This window comes from Ursus americanus, chromosome X, assembly GCF_024610735.1.
Source record: "Ursus americanus isolate L20-20 chromosome X, mUrsAme1.1.p, whole genome shotgun sequence".
NCBI classification, from domain to species: domain Eukaryota; kingdom Metazoa; phylum Chordata; class Mammalia; order Carnivora; family Ursidae; genus Ursus; species Ursus americanus.
The window spans coordinates 4850832-4876644 of NC_142164.1; the positions used below are offsets into that span (position 1 = coordinate 4850832).

The window sequence follows — 25813 nt, forward strand, 5'->3', positions numbered from 1 at the left end:
CTCACGGTGTTACTGCGAGGAGAAAATGAGAATGTTGCCTGGGTTATAGGAAGCCCCCGATAACAATACTAGTATTTATGTATTCCTGCATGCAAAAAAAAAAAAAAAAAAGAGAGAGAGAGAGTGAGAGAGAGAGAGAGATTGATCTGCAATCTGCCTGGCATTGTGTTAGGTAATTTCCCTGGGAGGTGGGGGGGGTGAGTCAGAGACCGGGGTAGAGAGGGACTGTGATGTCCTTCTCAACCTTCGGCCCCAGGCAGACAGTGAACGATTCTTGCCATGGAAGGAGTTAGGATGCCTTCCCCATCTCCAGTACTCTGCCAACCACGCCAGCCTCTGTGCTGTCCCCTAACACCATCACGCAGGCTCTCCACAATGGCTGCTTGCTCTGCCTAGAGCACCCTTCTTGCAGACATTCGTGTGGCTTGCTCCCTCACCTCCTTCAAGTTTTTGTTCAAATGTCACTTTACTAGTGAGGCTTTGCCTGGCCACCCTACAGACGGTAACGGCAACTCCATCTTGCCTTATTTTTGTCCAGACGGGGCATGCCCACTGCCATTCTTTATTTGGTTATTTGTTGTCTCCAAGTTCCACCAGGGCAGGGACTTAGAATTCCCAAGCCACCAACAGTACCTGCTATACATATCTGCGGTACTTAACAAGTACTTATTGAAATGCATAAAAAGGGGGGGGCCTTTAAGATGGAGGAAGGGCTGCATCGGAGAATGGCATTTGGGCTGGTCTGCGAGGAAGTGTGACTTCTATGGTGAAGGGAAGGGCTTCCAGGTGGAAGGCAGAACACGAGCAAAGGCAAAGAGGCAGAAAACTGCTGGTTAAGGACAGTGGTTGCATCGCAAATCTTTGGCAACAACCTGGAAAGATTCTCGGTAGCTCCCCAACGAGGTAGTTGCCCGCGGGCTGGCGGGTCAGCTGGGCAACGCCCGCCGGCTCTGCGCTCGAACCCCGGCCCCGCCCCCTGTGGCCGGGATCACACGCAGGGGCCTCGCGAGCTACCAGGCCCCGCCCCCGAGGGGGCGGGGCGGGTACGAGGCACGCAGGCGCACTAGCATTCGGGGGCCCCCGTGCCCGGGCCTGTGGGGCCGGCCGCGGCCGCTTCGCACAGACGGCGGCGGCGGCGACGCGGGGCGTGCGGCCGGCCCGTCCTCCGCAGCCTGTCACCATCGCCCCGGAGTGGCTGCGCCGGGGCAGAAATGCCGCCGGCAGGCTGGTGTCTACTTTGGCTTGGCTTGGTCCTGGCCTCGGTCTGCGCCTCTCTTGAGTCTGCAGCGCCCAGCAACTCGACCACAGGTACAGCCCTGGTCCTCGCTATTGCGGGCTCTTACCTCCTTCAGCGCCTACATCCATTCTTAACTTTCTGTCTCTGTCCCGCCTACTATTCCTTCTAACATCCATCCTTTCTTTCTTCCCTCCCACTACCCTTTCTTCCCCCCTCATCCATCCTTTCCCCCTCCCTAAATTCTTTTTTCCTTTCCTCTGTCCTTCCCTCCCTCCCTCATCCAGCCTCGAGGCCATGCCCAGAGCCTAATTCTGCCACCCAGGACTGGGGCTTCTGTGCACCCACTCCCACCCTCCCTGGCTTGGTTGGCTGGGGTGTCCAGGTTGCAGGGGCCAGCCTAGGGCCACTCAGTACCCTAGCACCAACCATGGGTAGGGGGTTCGTTGTCAGTGCAGGTGATCTCACTGAAGCACCTCCCTCCTGAACAGCACCTCTGAATGTCCTTCTAATCATCGTGGATGACCTACGCCCTTCCCTGGGCTGTTACGGGGACAAGCTCATAAGGTCCCCAAACATTGACCAACTGGCTTCCCACAGCCTCCTCTTCCAGAATGCCTTTGCCCAGGTATGTCTCGGGACCTCTAGGTGTGGATGTGTGCTTTGTGCAGTGGGTTGGGGGATGGGGTCCTTTCAGCTGTGGTTCGATGGCACTGATTGTGCCTGGCATCTCTTTATTAGAGGGAAACACAGTCTGGAAAATGACGGCAGAGAAAACCTGGTTGTGTACTGGCAAGGAAGCTTGTGCCTTCAAGCTTGGGCAGAGGTTGTCCCTTGACCCTAACGTGCTCAGGATGGTCCTGCCCAGCTTTCTTCCCCAAAGGGGATTGCCTGGTGCTAAGAAGGAAGGGGTGTTTCAGAATGCCACTCTCAGGTCTGCTAACCGACCTTGGGCAGGCACTATGCAGCTTGCCATGGTGGCACTCATGGGGTTGCCCTTAAGACCCTTGCCTGCTCTGTGCACCTGTGAGACGCCATCACACAGGACACAAGCATCTGCTCGTTTGAGAGTCTGAGTCCTTTCCTGCCTCTTTGTGGGAAGTCTTATTCCTAGTGTCTGCGTGAGGCCCTTATCCCACTGGTTGGCTTTGATCTGCATGACTCAGCTGCCAAGCTGTTTTGCTGAGGACTCTTGAGGTTGCCTGGTTACCTTTTAGCATCCAGACTCTGTTGCCTCTGAGGACATTTCCCTCTGCTTCTGCTCCCTAACAGCAAGCAGTATGCGCCCCGAGCCGTGTGTCCTTCCTCACTGGGAGGAGACCAGACACCACCCGCCTGTATGACTTCAATTCCTACTGGAGGGTACATGCTGGAAACTTCTCTACCATCCCCCAGTACTTCAAGGAGAATGGCTACGTGACCATGTCGGTTGGAAAAGTCTTTCACCCTGGTACTGTTTGCTGTCCGAAATCTGGGTTCTTTTGTGTTTTGTGCCCAAGAGCTGGAATCCCCCTCTGGGGGCTGGGGCTGTCTTTGCAGAGACCTGTTTGGGCTGGGTGGACACCTCCTTAGTCACTGCTGTCTTTGTACAAAATGCTACTTCTCACTTTAGCTTTATATTCTTACCCGAAGTGAAAAAGGGTAGTAGGGCTTTTTTTCTTTCAGCTACTAGTCATGGTGCCCTTTGGTTCCTACGGCTTCTTAGCCAGAAGGAAGGGCACTGGCTGGGGAGGTGGCAGTGTTGGGTATGAGCCCAGCTCCGCACCTGACTGACCCTCTGTGCCCCGGGATCCCTGTCAGTAAAGGGAGACCAGGGTGGCTATGAGAATTTGCCAGTGAAGAGGCAGCACTTTGGCGGGGCTGCCCATTGTCTGTGAGTTAGGTCAGCAAGAAGAGTGTAAGCTGGGGCTCAAGGCCTGAAGGGTGCCAGGGGCCACCAGTGCTGACTTCCAACATGGCTTGATAAACTGGCCCTTTTTAATGCCAGAATGAGAATGCCGAAACACAAACTTTAAAACTTTTAAAACTTATTGAAGTAACGCATGATTATTTGACAAAAAGTTGGCGGGGGAGGGAGGGAAGGAAAGTATAAACTAAAGGGTAAGAATTACTTGTAATTGCACCACACTGAGGAGGGCTGAAGTTTGATGTTCCCTTATTCCAGGCATATTCTTTTTCTGATTTGAGGTTTTCCCGTGTATTCAGTTTTATGTTGTGAATGTTTTAAACAAGATTTTCCCCATATGGCTGCCCTTCATGCATGTCATTTTTAACAACAGCACAGTCATCTCACATACAAATCCACTGTACTTTAGTCTCAAGTTGATTTCAGGTCTCTATTGTCACACGTACTGCTGGGATGAACGTCTCTGCAGAGGGAACCGATGGGCAATGGCACCAAGGATCCAGGCTCCCGGGTTCCAGTCCCAGTCCCAGCTCTGCCACTTCTTAGCTGTGCAGTTGACCCTGGGCAAACCGTTCTTCCTCTCTGAGCCTCAGATTCCTTCTCTGGCAAATGAGTCATAGCTGCTTTGATTACCTCCCAGGGTAGTGTCCTAGTTCCAGTAGTTCAAGGGTGTGAAAGTGGGTTGAAAGCCCACTTTATAAGACAGTAGTGCTTATTGCTGAGGATGATGACTTGCACATTTTCAGTAGCTTTCCCTTTGCTCGCTGGTGACACTGGCAGGCTCAGCAGCCTTCTGGAACCCAGCTGGCCAGTCCAGGTTGAGGATAACATTTGGCTGGGCTAAGTCGGGCCCAGTTTTGGGAAGTGAATCTGTAGGAATCATGTGTTGCCCAAAGCCCACCATCAGAACTTTTCCACAGTTGGCGCTTAACATCCTGATGGCCCTTGCCTGAGCACAGCAAGGAGGGGAGAGACAAGTTGGGGGAGAAGAGGAAGTAGAGCAGAGGGAAGGTTGCGCTTCAGGAAGGGAGGCGAAGGAGGGCCCGAGTGGTGCTGATTATTAGATTAGCCTGGAATCATGAAGCAGAAGCTTCTGCTCCTTAACAGCAAGCAGTATGCACCCCGAGCCATGTGTCCTTCCTCACTGGGAGGAGACCAGACACCACCCGCCTGTATGACTTCAATTCCTACGGGAGGGTACATGCAATAATAAGCAGCATGTCTTAGCCAGAGAACGAGAGCTTTGCTTGCAGTCCTTGTGGAAACACGTTTTTCAGCTGGGCCTCTGTTCTCACGGCCTTGTCTGTGAGGCAGGGACCTGTTCAAGGAAAACAGCAGCTACCATCGATCAACTGCCAGGTCTGTGCCAGTTCCTGTGCTGGCCGCTCTCGCAGTCCTCTCCTCAGCAGCAGGCGGGGTGGCTTTTATGGTCATCGTCATTTCATGAGGAGGAACTCGAGGCTTACAGAAGTCAAGTAGCTTGCCCAAGGTTGTGTGGGTAGTAAGGGGTGGTGCTGACATGTGAGCCTGGGTCTGTTGGCCTCTTCTGCTCTTTCCACTGTGCTTTCTGTGTTTATGATAAGCCCTCCACCCACTGCCCCCTTTCCCTCCAGTCCCACCTCGCCTGGTCTTGCCCCGACAGTCATGATACTGGTGACGCTCTTTCTCCTGTGGTTCTACCCACACTACCCTCTCCGCTCCTCCTGTCTCATCCCCTGAGGCGACACTTCCCTTCGGATCCCACACAAGCTTCACTGACTCCTCACAGCCCTTACTGCCCACCCTCACTTGACCCATCACCTCTGTGGCTCCCCGACTCACACAGCCCTTCTACTCTCTAGACGGCTGGCCATCTTTCCATAGTTTCACTGTTCTTTTCTCTTCCCAAGTAGATTGTTGAGCTTGGGGTGGGTTTCTGCTTCATGCATGAGCACTGAACCTGGGGTCCTAAGGCCTGGGTTTGAGTCCCAGCTCATTCATCTAATATGTGGTTGGTATCAGACAAGGCACTGACCTTCCCTGAGCCTCCCCTTCCACACCCAGCCCATGGTGGTGCTGCTGCCCCTGCTTCTCTTTGTAGGGTGGAGGAGAGGCTCCAGCAAGGGCTCTGCAGGGTTGCATTGCGGTAGCTGGCTGGCCGATCCTACCCTTTTGGGTTTCTTCCTCAGAGCCTAGCATGAATTGCCAGGGCTTAAAGCACGGGAGGTCACATGCTTAGTACTCAAATAGAAACCTAGAAAGTTGGCTTTAATGGGGACTTCTTACCATCTGCCTGAGCTCTTGATTTTATAGATGAGGAAACAAGTCCCAAAGAAGGGAGATGATGCTTCTGTAGTTGTCTACAAAGTTTTAATTTGGAGTGGGGAGGGTATTGAAGGACCCTTCGGGTTTTATTTAATGACTTTCTTTTTTCCCCCCTAAGGAATATCTTCCAATTATAGCGATGATTCTCCATATAGCTGGTCTATTCCACCTTACCATCCCTCCTCTGAAAAGTATGAAAACACCAAGGTAAGGATGTGAAAAGGGTACTGTTCTGAAGAGGAACTACTTTTTTCCTGTCTAGCAGGATTAAGGGTAACTGTTGGTATACCGCACGTTCTTTCAAGCTGGTCATACAGTGAAGTTTGTGGGTTTTGTCTGTGATCATGACTTGACAGAGACAGGTGTGGGGATCTTTTTTTAAAGATTTTATTTATTTGACACAGAGAGAGAATACAAGCAGGGGGAGTGGCAGGCAGAGGGAGAGGGAGAAGCAGGCTTCCTGCTCAGCAGGGAGCCTGATGTGGGGCTCAATCCCAGGAGCCTGGAATCATGCCCTGAGCCAAAGGCAGACGCTTCACCGATTGAGCCACCCAGGCACCCCAGAATTTCATTACCTTCTTTTTAAAGATTTTATTAAGTAATCTCTACACCCAATGTGGGGCTCAAACCCCCAACCTTGAGATGAAGAGTCGCATGCTCTACCGACTGAGCCAGCCAGGTGCCCCAAACTTCATTACATTTTTTTTTCTTGTTTTTAAAGATTTTATTTATTTATTCGACAGAGAGAGAGACAGCCAGCGAGAGAGGGAACACAAGCAGGGGGAGTGGGAGAGGAAGAAGCAGGCTCATAGCGGAAGAGCCTGATGTGGGGCTCGATCCCAGAATGCTGGGATCACGCCCTGAGCCGAAGGCAGACGCTTAACCGCTGTGCCACCCAGGCGCCCCCAAACTTCGTTACATTTTATAGCCAAATAGTATTCTATTGTATGGGTATAACACATTTTATTTATCCTTTCATCAGTTGATGGACACTTGGGTTGTTTCCAGTCTGTGGCTACTACCAACAGTACTGCTACAAACATTCACATACAGATTTTTGTGTGGCTTAAGTTTTCTGTTCTCTTGGGTAGAATTGGTAGGTCAAGTATTAGTGTGGACTTAGGTTTTCAACTTCCTTGGTGTCTCCCTAGATGTGGAATTGCTGGGTTATGTAAACTGTTTGAGGAACCACCAGAGTGTTTTCCACGGCAACTGCACCATTTCACACCCCCAGTGGCCATGTATGAGGGTTCCAGTTTCTTCCCATCCTCGGCAGCACTTTTCATTGTCCAGTTCTAAAACTTCTAGCCATCCTAGCACGTGTGGGGCAGTATCTCATTGTGGTTTTGATTGGCATTTCTATGATGAATAATGACACGAAGCATCTTTACATGTGCTTGTTGGCCATTTATCTGTCTTGTCTGGAGAGAGATCTATTCAAGTCCTTTGCCCATTTTTTAATTGGCTTATTTTTTTTAATTATTGAGCTGGAGACAGATTTGTTTTGATCATTAGTTTCCATGGGTTTCCTTTAATTAATTACGACCTGGAGATGGAAGATTAACAGCAAGAAGCTAAGTGCCGGTGGATTTCTGGCCCCTGCCTGGAGAAGAGGAGGTGCTTCCCTGTCTTAGTTCTCCTTTGTGTGTGCCCGGCCAGTGCACGTGAAGTGGACTTAGGGGGCTGCTACTGTGAATGTTAAATCTGATCCAAATGGAACCTTCCTGACTTCTCTTTCTTGCATTTAAAGAGCTGACTTGATATGTTTTGTCTTGAAAGACATGTAGGGGGCCAGATGGAGAACTCCATGCCAACCTGCTTTGCCCCGTGGATGTGGCGGATGTGCCAGAGGGCACCTTGCCTGACAAACAGAGCACTGAGCAAGCCATACGCTTGTTGGAAAAGACGAAAACATCGGCCCACCCTTTCTTCCTGGCTGTTGGGTATCATAAGCCGCACATCCCCTTCAGATACCCCAAGGTGAAGAGCTGCCCAGGGGCTGACCCCACACCTCTGTGACAGTTCTGTCATTTGTTGAAGGAGGGGTTGGTGTAGTGGGGCCATGTCCTGCCATCCCTGGTCACCGGGGATGCCCAGTGGCGCTACTGTACTTGGTGTGAAGATGGGATTCAGAGGTCAAGGCTAAGAAGTAGACTTAAGGGCATGTAAGAATCTTGTTGGAGATGCTTGGCTTCCTCCCTCCCCACTGGAGGGTTTTGTTTCTTTTCCTTGAACTCAGGGAGCACGTGTTGAGTTGGACGGTAATATCAACATAGAGAAGTCAGTCAGAGCTGGCCGCCAATGCCTGCAGTAAGGGACAGTCCTTGGGGCAGAATTCCAAGGACTGTGAAACCCTCTTCAGTGATTGGCATTCCCCCTGAGCCTGGCACGTCAGACCCCTTCCACACAGGACACTGCGTTGCTTGTTGCAACCTTGAATGCTGTGCTCACCTGTCCATCATTTAGAGCTTATAGTTTCTTCTTTTTTTTTTTTTTAAAGATTTTATTTATTTATTTGAGAGAGAGAGAGAGAGAGAGAGACAGCCAGCGAGAGAGGGAACACAAGCAGGGGGAGTGGGAGTGGAAGAAGCAGGCTCCTAGCAGAGAAGCCCGATGTGGGGCTTGATCCCATAACGCCAGGATCACGCCCTGAGCCGAAGGCAGATGCTTAACGACTGTGCCACCCAGGCGCCCCTTATAGTCTCTTCTTTTTAAAAATCTTTTCCAGTTTTTCCGTGTTGCGTCTTCCCTGGGCCTGAGCAGCCCATTCTTTTGACTTTGTAAAGAATGACCCTCATTTGTGATGGGAGTAGAGAGTCAAAGGCGTGCTCTTTGATGCTTTGATTGGCCCAGGAGATCTCTCCTTCCTAGCTGGATCTGTCCCCTTTGATGGAGTGAGACTCACTTCTGCCTCTTACGCGGGCAGGAGCTCACCTAGTAGGCCTAGCTGCTCTCCTGAGCAAGGCCTGCTTGCAAGGTTGGCCTTTGGCTGGCCTCTGGGAACCTGGATCTTGGGAGAGTTTGCACCGCTCGCCGAGTGAGGAGTGGCTCACTGTGCTCGCACTGTTTATGCACACCCCTGCTCTCCTGCCTGGAGTCTGTAGCACTGGTATGTGCAGGCAGAGGGGGCCTGGGCTGGCAGCCCCAGTAAACAGCCCTGGTGCTGAGGCTCTAATGAGCTTCCATGGCAACAGCATTTCACACACGCTGTCACACAACTCATTGCTGGGAGAATTAAGCACATCCTGTGTGACTTCACTGGGAGAGGATTCTGGAAGCTTGTGCCTGATTTTCCCTACTTTGCCCATGTGGCTTTGCCCTTTGCTAATTGTGTTTGGTAGCCGCAGGTAGGACTGTGCCAAGTTCTGTGAGCACTCCCGGGGAGTTGCCAAACCTGAGGGAGGTTTTGGGAACTGGAAACACTCCTGCACCCCTTTTCCAGCTGAAGGGGAGGTAGGAAGTTGGGGGAATAGGAGGAATAGGAATACGTTGATTTGTATGAAAAAAAGCTGTTGCTGCTCAGTTTATAGAAAACAAGTGGCATGATTTCATTACCACGGGCATCTTGTGAGAGTGACCTTAGGCCTGACCTTCAGGTAGGGGGAAGTACCTGGGGAGTGTCAGTGAGCCACCGTGTGAACGCATCCCAGGCTGAGAGAAAAGGCAATAGAAAGACCTGGAGAGTTCCAGCCTTGTGCCTTTGCCAGAAGAATGACAACCTGGTGTCTTTGTGTGCTTTTCCCCCAAGGAGTTTCAGAAGCTGTATCCCTTGGAGAACATCACCCTGGCTCCTGACCCCCAGGTCCCTGCTGGCCTCCCTCCCGTGGCCTACAACCCCTGGATGGACATCAGGCAGCGGGAGGACGTCCAGGCCTTAAACCTCAGTGTGCCCTATGGCCCAATTCCTGTGGATTTTCAGGTACCAAGGACATATTTGGGGAAATTACTGGGCACTTATGGCATGATGTCTACTTTTCTCAATAGACACCACCCCACCCATCATGTCTTACTCAGAATCTTCTCTGTGGTAGATATCTTGCGAGGTGCTGGGGCTGGGGGGTGGTCTGGAGGAATTTAGGATACGGGAAGTACTGGGTGGATATCATCTCCCAAGCCGTGTCTCCACTTGCAAAGAAGGGGGGCATCTGGAGATTTGGTGATTGACTGGATGTGGGCACCGGGGTAGAGAGGAGGCCTGGACAACCCATCACGAACTCATGGGGGCTACCGTTTAATCCACGTGACAGTTCATCAGCTGTAGGATGGTGGGCAGCTCCTCTGCAGCCCTGAATGTTTGGTTTGCTGGCACTTGCACGGCCCCTCTGTGGGAAAGCCTGCAGAGGCACCCGTCACTCTTGATACAGAGGGAGCTGGGGTGCCAACATGGCCAGCGCCATCCAGCTGCAACATCTGATGTCCCTTTGCCATCTTGTGGTGGTGGAGTAGCCACAGAGTTAGACTCCTCAGCTGACTCATCAGTCACCCTCTCCCTGGAGTGCAGAAAACATGCCGACTGGTGCTCCTTCTGGAATATTCCACATGCAGCCTTGCCCTTCCGTCACTGTGTGAATACTCCAATAGGTAGCGTGCAGTGGAAGGTAGAGGGCAGTGGTTTTAAAGGGTGCTTCCTGGACCACCTGCGTCAGAATCCCCATGAGGGCTTGTTGGAATCACAGAGTCCTGGCCCCACTCAGACTTAGGGAATTGGGATCTGGAGGTGGGCCTGAGAACTGGCATTTGCAAAAGCACCCCCGGCAATTCCGATGCACACAGAAGCCTGAAAATACTACCATAGGGTATAGTTCAAAACAAAACAAAATATCCAGGCATCTCTTGCTATTCAAAGCTGTTTGGACAGTGAGGGTTCGGGTGGTGAGGGGTGTGCGCCCCTTGTGTCCATCAGACTCCCGAGGTTCACCTGGTGGTGGTGGGAGTTTGGAAAGGAGCGGCTTCGTCACGTGGCTCCATCCCTGACTTCCCGTCACAGGGGTTCTGAGAGCAACGTTGCTCGAATGGCATCTCTGAGGCTGCAACCGCATGCCTTGTTCGTGACGGCCACTTAAAATGTCCCTTTAAAGTGGACTGTGTCCCAGGAAGGGTGCTCAGTGTTTCCTGTGTGCCATCTGCCCTGGTCCCCATGGCAACTGAGTGAGGTATGTGCCCTCCCTGTCATCCAGGGTGGGAAACTACAGGCAGGGAGGTGTGACTTGCCGCAGATCACACAGTCGGTGCCAAGAGGAGCCCGAATTCCTTCTCCAGCCCCCGCCCCGGAGACACAGAATGCCAGAGCCTTGTGGTTTGTCTCGTCAATTCTAAACAGCCCAGGTTCGAATTCCCGTTCTCCCCCATCCCAGCTGCACAGCCCCTGGCAAGTCCCTTTACCTCTCTGAGCCTCAGTTACCTTATCTGTAAAACGGAGACGAGGTGGAGAAAGGTTTCCAGCAGGGAGCACAGCGAGCCTGCAAAAGCATCTAGGACAGTGCCGGCCACATGTGAGGGCTCCTTCAGATGCCATCCTCCCCACTACATCCCTGCCTACTGGTGCTGTCGCTGCCCGGAGGACCTCCCTGGTATGCTTGTGTGCTGCTCCCTGCCCCATATTCACCTTGAACTTGGGCCCTGCTCACTGCTCTCTGGCAGCTTTGAGCATCTGCGCCCAGACCGCATCTCCCTGCACTCTTGAGCCTCCCAGTTCTGCCCTCTTCAGCCTCCAGCTCTCTCGCTCTGCTCCATGAGAGCCAGTGACCTCAGGGCCCACCCTCGGGGGTGTGTCACCTCCCAGGCTGGTTCCTCCTCTGTCACCACCCTGACCACAGTCTCCTCTTCTCACAGCTCCTTCACTCCACATGTTCATTCCCCACATGCATCCTGGGGATTGTGAATGGGGACTTCTCTCCCCCTAGGCTTCACTCCTGGGCAGATGGCTTACTGTTCTTGCCAGCCCCTCGGTACACTTGTGCCCCGATCACGAGACGGTCCAGCCACCACTCTCAAGCCCAAGTCCTGAGGCTGCTGGACTGAGTCCGTGCAGCCTTGAGGTGGAGACACAGAGGCCCAGCCTCCAGCCCCAGTGCCATCCACGAGGACTCTCTGCTCAGGACTCTCTTGCCCCGTGCGGCTGCTCTGAACCCCTGCTGCTGTCCTCCTGTCCTTTACACGCCTCCTCACCATCTCTCAGCAGATGATACCATGCCTTCACTTGCCCTTCAAGGGAGAAGGAGTGAAATGTGGCCTTCGCGTCCCTTCTTCATTCATTTCTGCCCAGCCTCCTGCCTCCCCAGCCCACTCAGCACTCTCACCTAGGTCAGCACTGACCTCCTTGGCAAATAAAATTCATCCTTGTGGGTTCTAACCTTCCCAAAGTCCCTGCTGCTTTCTCACTGTGGGCCGGCGCCACTCCTCCTGGACACGTCCTCCACCTAGGCCCCCTTGCTGGTCCGCCTGGGCCTCTGCCCCCCTCCACACAGGAGACCCCTCTTTCTGTGTCTGCGCTCCACTGGGTCAGCCCCAGGGCCCCCACTGGAACCTTTCTGCCCCTTCTCCCCTCCTGTCCCAGTCTTGCTCCTGTTTCAGACATGTCTGTCCACTTGCCTGTGAGGGTCATTGCCATGCCAGTGCCCGTGGAGACCTCTGCTTCCTAGGCCCCATGGGGCCATGCTGCCACTCCCACTCTTTCTCTTCTCCTTCCTCCCCCTCCTCTTCTTTTTGTGCTCCCCATGCCATCGAATGGTGCCGCCATCTGAACAAGAAACCTGGAGTCAGCCTGGGAGTCCTCGTGTCCTTCCCCTCCCGCCCCCTCTACTGCCCGCACTGCTACTGGATCTCCCTGCATTCCTCCCAGACCCGCACTCCCCTCTTGCTCCATCGGCATGTCTTTCAGGACCACAGCAGTGATTCTGGGTTCGATTTGTTCACTCAACAAGTGTCTGTCGAGTTCCTCCTATGTGCCCAGCCCTGATCTAGCGCCATTCATCTCGAGCCCCCGGCAGGAGCTCTGGGCTGTTGTCAGATTGTCACTCGTGTGCAGCACAGTTCTGCATCGGCTTGCCTGGAATCGCCTTAGTGCCTCCCTTGGCCTCCAGCCTGGGTGCCTGCATTCCTCTTCTGCCTGCCTGCTTGGAGGTCATTAGGTGTGAGCCTCACATGACAGCCACAGTCTGTGAGGACAAGCAGTTGTTGTCCTGCTGGGTTAAAAAATAGTCAGAGGAAAGACCCACCCATGGCCATTGTTATGGGCTCAGTTGTGTTCCTCGAAAACCTAAAGTCCTGACCCCCAGTACCTGAGAATAGGGCCTCGTTTGGAACTAGGGTCATTGCAGATGTCATTAGTAAAGATGAGGTCATACTAGAGTCGTATGATGGGTGTCCCTGTACGAAGAGGAGACAGACACACCCAGGAAGAAGGCCATGTGGGGATGGAGGGAGAGATTGGGGTGACATGGCCACAAGCCCAGGAACACCAAGGCTGCTGGCCACCGTCAGCGGCTGCATGAGACAAGCCCCTCCGTCAGAGCCCTAGGAGAGAGCGTGGCTGTGCCGACCCCTGCATCTCAGCCTCTGGCCTCTAGAATCTGGAGACAGTACATTTCTCTTGTTATAAGCCCCCGGTTTCTAGTCCTTGGGTAAGGAATTGAGCTTCATGGGGTCTTTGGCACCACCCTCAGCAGAGTTTGGAGTGACTGGGGGATGCGTTTTGGTTTACATGGTCACCTCCTGTGACCCATAAGAATAGGTGAAGGACACAGAAAGGGACCGTAAGTGGCACATCCGTCCACTATGACCCATGGCCTAAAGTGAAATCTGATTTGCTTAGAAAAGAATATTCCTTTTGGATCTGCTGTGAACCCCGGATTTCGCCAGGAGTGTGTGGGCCCAGGAACACAGATGTTGGGGAAATGTGGTTTATGTTTTGGCTGAGGGAGTCAGGGGCATCCGTGGAGGAGCACTCAGGTGACAGCAGTCTGTGTGTGCAACACTATGGTTCAAGTCGCACTCACTCTCCTCCTCCTTTCACGTGCAGCGGAAAATCCGCCAGAGCTACTTTGCCTCCATTTCGTATTTGGATACGCAGGTTGGCCACCTTTTGAGTGCTTTGGATGATCTCCAGCTGGCCAACAGCACCATCATCGCATTTGTCTCAGATCATGGTAAGCATTTTCCAGTGCCCTGGGGAGTCACTCAGAGCATCTGGACTTCTCTGGGAAATGTGCTTTTCTAGACTGCATTAAGCACAGACATGTTCTCTTTTGGGAATCAGCAGAGCCTCAAGTCTGGGGTCTTGGGGTGCTTTTATGATGGCCTGTTAGTCCTAGGACCTCTCTCCGTAGAGGCGGGGCCTCTTTTGGGTCCGAGGAACATCTTGGATGCTTGGGTGGGGACATTGTAGCAACCTTTTTTTCTTGATGAACTCAGCATGTACCCTCCATTTGTGTGGGGAGCTCTTCTAACCCATGCTTCCAATCTAGAGGGTTGGAGAACTTTTAATTTTTCTTAGGAGGATCCAGAACAATCCTGGCATGGCCCAACAAGGCCCCCAGACCTGACTTCACTCCTCCACCCCCAGTCCCCATATTCTCTCTGCCAAGAGCCTGGGGCTTGCAATGCTTTATCTCTTTTAAGGCAGTTTCCCACTTTTTCCAAAAATGGAAACAATTTATTTAAAAAGATTCTTCTTAATTTGAAAATTTTTAACAGGTCCAAAAATAGAGGATAAACAAAAACCCCCAGTCCCCATCACCCTGCTCCCCAGTTACCCACTCCGAACAACTTGTTTGTCTCATCCTCACCCCTCCCCTACCCCCAGATACTTTTGAAGCAAATCCCAGGTTGTTCAGGTTTCTGAAAAATTTAGCTCTTTTAAAGTATAACCATACTACCATTATCATACTTAGAAACAGGAAAACAGTTCTTTGGTATCATGAACTATGCAACGGGACGATATCAACATATAGTCATTGTAAAAAGAAAAAAGCATATAGAGCATATAATGTAAGGCCAGAGCACCCTGCCCCGTTATCCCACCTGCCTGGGCCGAACTGGTGCTGACAGACCTGGGGTCCATTTGCCAGCCTTTGGTTGTGCACATATAGGTGGCTCTGGTGCATGTGCGTGTGTGCATGCGTAATATATAGTCACGGAACAAGGCAGGATCGATTGTGCTTATAAACTGTTTTGTCCCCTAGTTTCTTTTTCCACTTAATGTCATGGACAGTTCTTGTGATTTCTCATGGGCCTACCTTAAGCCTTGTAAAGACCCACATTATTTTGTTATATACGGAGCTATCATAACGTTTCTCTGTCTCCCTAATGGTTTGCCATCCACTTCTGACCCCTCTTGTCAGTGCACAGTTTCCTCTTCCAGTGCTAACACAATCCGCTGCGCCCATGGAGAAGGCAAGGCCCACTCAGAAGCTCTCTTTGCTCTGAGGCAGCTGCAGTGATTACAAATGGCTCTTCTCAAATGACCCTCCTGAGACTGCCTACCTCCGAACCACAAAAGCCTCTCGAATCCATACATGGCCGCTTTATATGGCTTTGGTTATTTTGTAACATGAAATCTCAATGTTCAATCTTGGTCTTTTATATTTTTTATATCAACAAGGGTACTCAAATGCAACGTTGGAAATTTCCAGCTCGAGTGTTCAAGCTATCTTTTGCAAGGAAGGTTTTCAGTCAGGGTTAAGAGGGTTGTGTTTTTCAGGAAGGTTAAGGGTCTGGAATCAAGTTCTTGTTTTTTTGTTTTGTTTTGTTTTGTTTTGTTTTTTGGGTTTTTTTTGTCTGTGGTGTATTTTAAAAATTGAACAAGATATCCTTGCCTTTTTAAACTGTGAGTGATTGTGGCTGCGTCACAGCTCATGGTTTGGTGGTGCACACCATCAAGTGGAAAGCGGAACCGGTGGGCCTTGTGTCCAGAGAAAGCAGTGCAGGATCGAGCAGCATCCCTGCCCAGGCAGGAGGAGCCCCTCTCAGGAGGGGAGGCGTGTGGAGGGGGCGCTCAGGGCCCAAGCTGGGTGTGTTAGTTGCTTGCTAAAAGAAGATAGTTTTATTTGGGAATTTAGTATGTCCTTTTCCTTTTAGAGGTTTCCTCATTCAAGACAAATGTCTGACTTCATAATAAAGTAGTATTTAGGGAAAATCACCTTTTTTTGTGGTAATTACAGAGGAATTTCTTCTATGTGATGAGTTTTCGCTTCCTCTGGTTTTTACAACAGGGAATGAAATGGTATCTAAAATGAACAAGCTGTGATGTCATTATTTGTTTTCTGTTATTCTGTGCTTTTTATGAACCAGGGTGGGCTCTAGGTGAACATGGAGAATGGGCCAAATACAGCAATTTTGATGTCACTACTCGTGTGCCCTTGATGTTCTATGTTCCCGGGAGGACAGCTCCGCTTCCAGAGGCAGGCGAGAAGCTTTTCCCTTACATCGACCCTTTTGATTCTGTCTTGGAACGGATGGAGCCAGGTATAAAATATGCTGAAGTGGTATTGCTTGATGGTAAACTCCCTCTACTTCATATGCAAAGGACCTCACTGATTCATAGCCCAGGGCTTATCTGGTCAGTCTTCCTGTCCAGGGTTGGCATTCCTGAGTACCTATGGGTCAGGGAGGAGTTGCAGGGCCAGCGCCAACAAGTATGGCCCCGGTCCGCCAGGAGCCTGGAAGATGGGAGGGAACAAAGGAGTAGGTGGCATCCCCAGGATGAGGGGGACTGTCGTGGCGCTGGCAACCACGTGCTCCAAAGCTCGGAGGAAGGGGGCAGCAGACTCTGGCAGGGCAGGGGCTGCACCCGGACTGATGAGCGGAACTCCATTACCTGTGTCCTTCTGGCAGGGAAGCAGCCCTTCGTGAGGGAGGCATTTGCCACCCTGGCGGCTCAGTAGTCTAGTGAGCCACTGGCTCTATAAAGTCTGCCAGGCGACTCTGCTCCTGCTCTCCCCAGCAGTGAAGGGCAAGTTTACTTTGACTTCCACGTGCCAGTCCATCCCAGCCTTGAAAACGACACCGATACCTCTCTTCTCTAGGCTGAATCCCCCAGGTCTGCAGTTCCTTCACAGTGGTAGACTCTGGTCTCTGCCTTCCCGGTCTCTGCCTTCCCCAAAGCTCCACTTTGAGAAAACATTTCCAGAAATGTCCCTGGAACAAGATACCCCTTGCTGCCACATGGGGCGACCTGTGTAGGTTCTTGGTCAGTTCTTTCCTTAGTTGATCTGCTCAGCACAGAGATGAGTTGTGTACGAGTTAGAGTTAGAATACTTTTGAAAACATGAACTCTGTGAAACCAGGTTGCCCTCTTTCTGGACTTCTGCATTCAATCCATCTAAATCTATTTAACATCTAAATCTTGCCCTTTATATTGATTTCTGGTTTTTTGTTGTTGTTGTCGTTCTGGCCCATCATTCTGGCCTTTCTGGGTCTTTCCAAATTTGCTGCATATAGCCCAATTTTATTTTCTCTATTTGATTTTTGTGTGCTGCATGCTTGCTCTTTCAATTCATTTTTTCAAGTCTTCTTTCAAGTCACTGATAAAAAGCTTAAACCATCAGGGCATGATTATAGCCCTCTGCTTGCTTGGAGAAGTCTGACGGGTTGAGAATGTTTTTGAAACTTTTGGGGAGGTGTTCAGCAAGTCATGAATTCAGGTAACTTCACTGTTCCCAGTTTATTCTCCACTTTCATCTTTAGCCTCTGTCTCTTCCCTGAACTTTGGATTGGGATTTCCGACAGCCTGTTCCACTTGGCCAGTCTAACATGTCTGAGTTGGGCTTCTGGCCTTTCACTGTGAGCCTTTCTTTTGACCCTCTTTCCCCTCTCAGGGAATGGCCGTGTTCACTCAGGCCAAAAAATTGTGACATCCTCCCGACCCTGCCTGTCTCCCGTCCTCCATATGTGATACGTAGTCTGTCCACAAGCCTGTCGCTCTCCATTCAGTGTGGCCACACTGCTTGTCACTGCCTCATGCTGCCACCTTGGATCACACCGCCATATGTCCTGCTGTGTCCCTGCAAGTTTCCTGAAGTCCTCCTGCTTGTGCCCTGAGTCCCCTGGAGTTCCTCCTCCTAACAGTAGCCAAAAATGATCCCATTAAAACCCAAGTCAGGTGGTGTCACAGCCCTGCTCTGGAGCCTCCTATGCTCCTGTCTCACTGAGGGAAAGCCCTTTCAATGGCCAGCAAGGCCTGATGTGATCTGGCCCCCCATTTCTCCCTGACCTCATCTTTTTATAAGCATTCCAGGTAGCTGTCTTGGGCAGCACCCCATAGTCTGGATTTGTCTCATGGCTTCCTCATGACTAGATTCAGGGTAAACATTTTTGACACGTGCACTATACGTGAGGTTGTGTGCTCCCATCGTGTCACAGTGTGGGCACTTTATGGTGGCCTTCACCATTGTTAGTGGTGCCAGATTCGATCACCTGCTGAAGGTGCTCATGTCAACCAGGTCTTGCCATTGTAGAAAGTATCTTTTTTAAGCTTTACTTTTTTTCTTTTTCTTTTACTTATCAAACGTGTAGGAAATACAGTTGGGCTGTATAAAGCAAACTCTTAAAGATCCAGAAAGGCCAGAATGATGGCACAAAGCCCACATCAGTTTTAACAGGAATCAATGTAAAGTATAGGATTGAGACTTTGAAGATGGATCAACCACCGTGAGATGTCTTTTCATACCCATTCTCAAAATAAATAGAAACCTGCAGCACTGGCATGGCGTGGAGAAAGTGGAGCCCTCACATTGCTGGTGGGGAGGTAAAATGGCCTAGCAGTTCCTCACAAAGTTACCTGTAGAGTTACTGTGTGACTCCGTAGTTCCACTCCTAGGTAGGTATCCCACAGAATTAAATGTAGGCATTCAAGCAAAGACTTGTACATGAATGTTCAGAGCATCCTTCACAATAGCCAGAAGATGGAAGCAACCTGTGTCCGTTGCCGGATGAATGGAGAAGCCACATGTTGTCTCTCTGCGTAGTGGCAGATTACTCAGCCTTAAAAAAGGCAGCACATTCTGACACCTGCTACAACATGGGGGAACCTTGAGGCCATTGTGCTCAGTGAAAGAAGCAGTCCTAAAGGGACAAATACCGTGTAATTGCACTTACACAAGGTCCCACAAGGAGTCCAGTTCATAGAGACAGGAAGTAGCATAGTGGGTGCCAGGGGCTGGGGGGAGGAGGAGATGGGAAGGGAGTGTTCAGTGAGGACAGATTACAGTTCAGGAAGATGAGACACGTTCTGGACATGGACGGTGGGGACGGCTGCACAACAGTGTGGATGTTTTTAATGCTACTGAACGGGGTACTACAGAGTGGTTAGGATGGCAGATGTGATGCTGTTTATAGTCTGCCACAGTCTAACGGGGATGTGCTGACATCCAGGAGGGAGTGATCTGCAGGGTGGTGCTACTGAGGCTCTGAATAGCCTGTCTCCTAACAGATTTTTACCCAATGGTTTGGGCTTCTGTTGGTGATCCTTGCCTGAATCAGATTACACTGGTGGTTCCAAAATTCACATGGTTTTGACAAGTGCCAACTGGCTGTGGGCACCTTCATTTTGCATCCTCCAGTGGGGTGAGGTGCCAAGTTGGTGTCGTTCCTAAACTCGTGGGCCCAAAATAAATGCAAAAGGACAAAAGACAACCTGTGGAGCCCATACGTGTGCCCTTCTTCATCTTGTTTGCTGTGCAGACTTCTGTAAAGTCATCCATTCAGCTGGATCACTTCCCGTTTCAGGCCGGCAAGTCATGGACCTCGTGGAACTTCTCTCTCTCTCCCCGACGCTCGTGGGACTTGCGGGACTGCACGTGCCACCTCGCTGTCCTGTTCCCTCATTTCATGTCGAGCTGTGCCGAGAAGGCCAGAGCCTTGTGAAGCATTTCCGATTCCAGGACCTGGAAGATGACCCGTCCCTTCGTGGTAATCCCCGTGAATCTATTGCCTATAGCCAGTACCCCCGGCCTGCAGATTCTCCCCAGTGGAATTCTGACAAGCCAAGCTTAAAAGATATAAAGATCATGGGCTATTCCATACGCACAATAGACTATCGGTACACTGTATGGGTTGACTTCAATCCCCATGAATTTCTGGCTAACTTTTCTGATGTCCATGCAGGGGAACTGTATTTTGTTGATTCTGACCCTTTGCAGGACCACAACATGTATAATGACTCCCAGGGCAGAGACCTCCTCCGATCACTGATGCCATGACTCCTTCCAGCTAGCGAGGAGGGCAGGTATCACATACTCCCTTCCAGCTGGGGAGGAGTTAGGGCTGCTTATTTGGTGATCACCCATAATATTGGAAGCAACCCGAGGGGTAGGCAGTCAAAGCATGCATCAACAGTTTGACTTAAGGTTATGTAATAGCCCAGCCTTTTGATTCTTTATTAATTTGAGTCTTTATTAATTTCTATGTGGTAATCGGACTGAACCATTCTTTATTTTTTTGGATAATCACAGCTTCTTTATTGAGTGAATAAGTGTAAAGGGAGCAACTGAAAATTGTCATGCTTTTAGCCATCAAGACCGGAATAACCAAACATAACACTATACTTAAGAAATACTGTAATTATCTCTGGAATTTAGTACATTTCAAAAAGTAACCATATGTTATATTAGGTTTCACACGAAGTCCCTGGTTCTTTTGTTTATAATTTAATAATGTATTTAGTCCAATATATTCAAAATATTATGTGAATATTTCAGGTTTCAGGTTTGTAAAATGTGAAGTTAAATAATAATGCTAGATGCTAAGGCCTTAAAGTCTTATCTTTAACTTTTGTTAATAAGATTGCAAATTTTTAAAATCCAAAGACAAAATACGCATGAAGTGATTAATGTGGAATTTCTACATCAAATAATAAATAATTGTCAGTCAACGAGAGGCAGGAGATATTTGGGAAATTCAGTTAGAAATGTTCAGGAACTTCTGGCCCAAATAATGATTTGTTAGCAAGTAATATGACCCTTGACCTCAAAGATCACCTATTGAAAGGCACTGTTATTCACAGTGGAAAACATTTAAAGGCATGACTGTATCCATGAATTGAGTCACTCAAAACTCTTAGTGTTCTCCTTCTTCAGGAATGGTTGGTTGCAGGTATCCACTTATCCAGGAGGCAGGAAATATTCTACCTTTAATTGCCAATTAAAGAAACAACTCTGATTTTATTAGATTCTGAATTATTTTGTGAATTGTGGAAACTTCATTTAGGATAATATTAGGTAATTTCTAATCGCCCAGAATATAGTTCTGTATTCCCTAAATATGAAAGCAACCAGAAAGGCAGGTGGTAGTTATAATAAGCTTTAGCCTACATCATCTTAAAAAGGATGGGATGGTCAAAACTCATATGTATAACATGTGGAAGCGATCAGTTATCAGTAGTCATCAGAGGAGTAACCACATTCTAAATAAACATCTTACATAGTCCTGTATCAAAGTGGGTAATTTCTAGTAATTCTCTTTACAAGTGCTTCAGTGGTTAAAGGTAAATGCTCGTGAAAGAAAATTCTTCCGCAAATTAGGTTGTTACTTAAGTGTATTAAATTGTAACAAAAAAGGCAAGATATTATAGTAAAAGATGACTTCAAATTAGTAATTTCAGACAGTTTATTTTATTAATTAGCCTACAACAGACGCGTATATGGTAACACAATGATCTTCGAAGTGATTAAGTGACTTAGTGTCCTGGCAACAGCAGTTTCTAGCTGAAGAGCGAAGGGCCCTATTCATCTCTCCGGATCCTGAGGCTCATCTTTCTTCTAGAAGCCTCAGCTTTACTAGTAGATGGGTTCCCTGGGCCTTTTATTTCTCCTTCCTCATCCTCGTTATCACTCTCATCACTTCCACTAAGATTTTTACAATCTAGTCTGTAAATTCCTTGTGACATATTTTCTGTGTATTTAGCTTTATCTCCTACTCCCCAGTTATAATGATAAGTTTTAACACGGGCTTTTACTTCACATCCATTTGTTGCTCTCGTTGGCCACGGTGTGCACACTTCATCATTTTTTCTTGCTTTATTTCTTGAAGCACAGTTGTAGTATCAAAAATCTCCCACTTCTGCTCTTGCTGAAGTTGAAAGGTGACCTGCACCAGAGAGAAGAGTGAAGTGACAGATACATCAGGGGTGCAGCCGTCATTTTGGCAGTAATTCACCCATGTGACCAAAGCCACATCCGGGGCTGGGTCTGCATGGGGTGCTTTTGTGCATCAATCTGTCTGTCCTGGAAGTGCTTCCGTCTCATCTCTTCTATGCGAGGACACAGTGTCAGAGTGCTTCAGCTCTCCGTCGCTTTTGGTTTCTCTCGGCCTCCCTTTACAGTCTCTCTCCTGTTAGAAGCAGAGGTTGCATTTCACGCTCAGTGGCACATTCTTCCACATCGTCTCACAGGTTATGGGTGTTTACTGTTTTTGACACTGAACCCAGCGTAGAGCCACATTTTCTTTCCTTTTGCACGTCTCCCACACACGTTGGGATGAGCAGCCACTTTCTGGTTTTCAGACGGCAAAGCTGACCACATTCCTTATCCTGACTCTGCCTAGAGTGAGCACATCTCTGTGGCTCCGCACAGCCTTTCTCGTCCTGCTGAGCTGGACGCGTTTTCTTCATGGCCCTGCAATCACTTCGTTTGTAGAAAGCCCCATTTCGCTTGAGCAGGGTTCTTGCATACAGCTCAGATGAAACCAGGACGAGCGAGCCCAGAAAGTTTGAGTGGCCGTTTCAGTGGCTCACAAACAGGAGAGTGCATCAGAACCACCTGAGGGCTTGCTAAAACTCCCCGAGCGGGCCCGGCGCCCAGAGCTGCTGCGTCATCGCGGCCGCGGTGGGGCCTCAGAATGCGTTTCCTACAAATGACGCTGCTCCCCTGAGAATCACCGCCCCTAGGTGTGTGCGTCCGGTGGTCACTGGGCACACGTGACTATTTGAATGAATTGAAATGAAACAGACATTTCCAAAGCAGAATCTCAGGCTTGCCGTATTTCAAGTGCTCATCAGCCCGATGTGGCTGGCGGCTGCCATATTGGAGAGCACAGATCTAGAACCTTTCCATCGTGGTGGAAAGTGGAACGGAGTGGCCCTAACTCTGAACGTGAGCCGGGTCCACCCAGCGGTTGGCAGATCCCTCGATTGTCCACCCCGTGTTTGCATACAGAGGCTTTTCTGGAGGCACGCCAAGGCTGTTCGGTTGAAGCGCGGCACCGGGAGCGCCCTCTGGCCCTTGGTGCTCTCCTCCCCCACGACTAGTGCCATCACCATCACCAGCCCTCTCACTTCCTTCCCACGTAGCTTACCCCCCCTCCTCTTTCCTCCCTTGCTCCAGAAGAATCCACGTGTCTTCCTGAACTCCCTCTTTGACCCCGCCCTCTGCGAACACCGCCAGTGCCTACTACGGGGTCCACACAGACCTTCGCTGAGCAGTCAGAGTCTTCCCTGGCTCCACAAAGCCCCTTTCCTTGGCCGACCAGTGTGCACACTGGTCCCTGACTCTCCCTTGCCGATCCCTGCCTCCCAGCCCACCCTAGCTTGTCCCCTTCCCCTTCCATTCATGACCATGCCTCACATTCACTCCCCCGCCCCCTCCATCTCCAAGAGGCTGGCAGTCTGTGACTTTAGACTGTGTCGTGGTGTGAAATGAACAGGAACATTGCTAAAGAGTCTTGTGGCCACTTTGAAAAAAGGTATCTTTTTCTGAGCACAAAGTTAAAGTGTTTAATTATAGAAAAACTGGAAAACAGAAATGTAGTAAAAGGCAAGAAAATGCATCAGTGTTTTGCCCCACGGTGGTCACTTAATATCTTGCCTTCTTTGGGCTATGAATTTTTTACATTGCTGTGATCATCCTATGTGTTTTATCTTATAGTTTTATATTCTTCTTTTTCTCACTAAATATTATATGTGGTTACTACAGATTTCTGCAAAGATACTTTATACTGGCAGTAATATATTTTATTTTGTAGCTTTTCATAATTAACTTAACCTTCTTTCAATGATTGAAAATTCAGCTTATTTCCAAATTTTCGGTATTGTAAGTAATGCTGTGATGAACAACTTTGTGAATACAATGTTTTTATGTATTTCAAGTTACTCTCTTAGGCTTGTGTCTCAGTGCCAAATTGTCAGAACCTTCTCTATTTGGCCCCTCTCCCCACTCTCCTGCTACTTTAGGGTAGTAAAACTAAAAATAAAGCAAACAAGCATACAAATAATAAAAACCATAAAACCAAAAAGCCCCCACCCCTAATGACAATAGGTGAAAGTGGTATCCGTTTGACCCTGTAACTCTCTGCTTTTCAGTGACCTTGATCATTGTTCTCTTTGTAAAATTGTTGGGTGTTTGTATTTCCAGTTGTGTGAATTTCCCTTTAAATTTTGGTTATGGGTTTCACTTCTTAAAATAAACAAATGGCTCTTTTCCTGTCTGATTTTTTTTTTCCTGTTAAACATGGAGACCCTTCCCAATCTGGGAATTGAATAAATACTCATTTTCCCTTTCCAGTTTTTTGGTTCAGTTTTATACTTCATCTACCTCATCTCTTACCCATTATCAGAGTCCTATATGCTCATTGTATAAAATGTGGAAGATGTGGAAAATGGTAGGGATGAAAAGAAGAGCGCCCTCCAGAATCCAGGCATTGTGACATTCTTGCATTTCTCCCTGCTCTTTTTCCTGCCCACATACGTATACACACGTAAGGACATTTCTGTCTTTGCATAGATGAAATCTGTCACATCCAATCCTGTATCCTCCTTCTGTGATCTAAAATAACATTAGCGAGGCACCTGGGTGGCCCACTCGGTAGAGCGTCCGACTCTTGATTTCGGCTCAGGCCATCATCTCGGGGTGGTGAAATGGAGCCCGGGTTGGGCTCTGTGCTCAGCACAGAGTCTGCTTGTCCCTCTCCCTCTGCTCCTCCCTCCTCCCCCCTGCCCGGGAGGCATCAGTGAGGTTGGCCCCTTGCCATCACTCAGAGAAATCTTGCCCTCTGTAGCCAGGGTGAGGCTCCTCCAGCCACCTTGCTCATCTTGCCGCACACACCCCAGTATTTTTAACTGATTAAGACTAGGTATATACTCAAAAATAATTAAAAGCAGAGATTGGAACAGATAACTGTGCACCCATGTTCACAGCAGCATTATTCACAATAGCCAAAAGGCAGAAACAACCCAGGTGTCCATCAGGGGCTGAATGGAGAGACAACATGTAGTCTATTCGTACAATGGAGCATTATTCAGTCTTCAAAAGGAAGGAAACTCAGACATATGCTACAACGTGAATGGCCCTTGAAGACACTACCCTTAAGTAAAAGAAACCAGACAGAAACTGATGAATACTGTAAGACTCCACTTCTGTGAGGTTCCTAGAGTGGTCAAATTCATAGGAACAGAAAGTAGAATGGTGGTTACCAGGGGCCGGGGGGGGGGGGGCCTGGGGAGTTAATGGTTAATGGGGACAGTGTCAGGCCTCACCATGTTAGGGGGTTTGGGTATCAATTCCCAGATGAAGCTCAGCACCTTCTCCTTGCCCAAGTCCAGCCTGCACACTACAGCTCCTTTGAAGGGTCTCATGATTTCTGGCCCGGGATCGGGCGTTGAACTAGAACCCAGCTGCCCCCTTTAGCTCCGCCCAGTATATCTTTTGGCTGGTGGTATAACCCATCGTGTTTGAGCCTGCTATCAGCCCAGCCCCCTCCCGTTCCAGTGCACTCCATGTCCCCTTACCTCTCCCGGGCAGTCTCCCCTACACACGAGAACTTGAAGCCGAGAGGGTTGTCACTACTCGGTGCCCTTGGATCACCTACAATGTTGCCGTGATGGGTAAGAGCCTTCACTGCTCTTGGCACTTCCCTCCCACGTGCTTCTGAAGCTCCTGCTGGTGTCCCGTCCACTCACTGCCCCGGCGGGGCAGATGCTGCTTTCCTCTCGAGTGTCAGCTGAAATTCAGGCAGTCTGATGTGGAGAGTCCTCAAGGGCTTTGCTTGGGGGCTGTTGTCCCCCCCAGGATTACTGGCCACCACTGGTGGTGATCTCTGGATTCCGGACAATGGTCCTAGGCCTCTGATGGGGGTGATTCCAGGCTGGAGAAAACAAACGTTTCTTGGGTTGGCTCTGGGGGAGGTGTCTGGGAGGCCAGCTGCAGGTGCACACAGAGGGTGATGTGGCACAGCCCAGGCAGAAGGAGCGGGGTCCCGCCGGCGGTGGGGAACAAAGGCTTGATGTCCAGTGTATTTGGCACCTGCTAGGAAGCCAGACTTAGGAGGTGGGCAGAAAGAGGAGTAAAGGCCAGGGGTTAACCGCTTTTGTGTTTTCCTGTCTGTAAAAGTCAGGGACTGTGATTTATGTGAGTAAGACGGTTTAGAGCAGGACTGAGGCT

At 49.7% G+C, this 25813-nt stretch overlaps 1 protein-coding gene across 3 annotated transcripts; it reads left to right on the forward strand.

Annotated features, from left to right (window-relative positions):
- Positions 1–1061: 1061 nt before the first annotated feature.
- Positions 1062–23854, forward strand: IDS (iduronate 2-sulfatase). Of its 3 annotated transcripts, XM_045788808.2 has the most exons (9): positions 1063–1308; positions 1726–1862; positions 2507–2684; positions 5563–5651; positions 7224–7424; positions 9193–9363; positions 13465–13591; positions 15735–15908; positions 19170–23854. In XM_045788808.2, exons 1-9 carry the CDS (start codon positions 1212–1214, stop codon positions 19640–19642), a joined length of 1647 nt encoding a protein of 548 aa, XP_045644764.1. In that variant the 5' UTR covers positions 1063–1211; the 3' UTR covers positions 19643–23854. The 3 variants fall into 3 exon arrangements, with proteins under 3 accessions (XP_045644772.1, XP_045644780.1, XP_045644764.1); XM_045788816.2 differs by lacking the exon at positions 7224–7424 and having other exon boundaries at positions 1062–1308; XM_045788824.2 differs by lacking the exons at positions 1726–1862; positions 2507–2684 and having other exon boundaries at positions 1062–1308.
- Positions 23855–25813: the final 1959 nt, after the last annotated feature.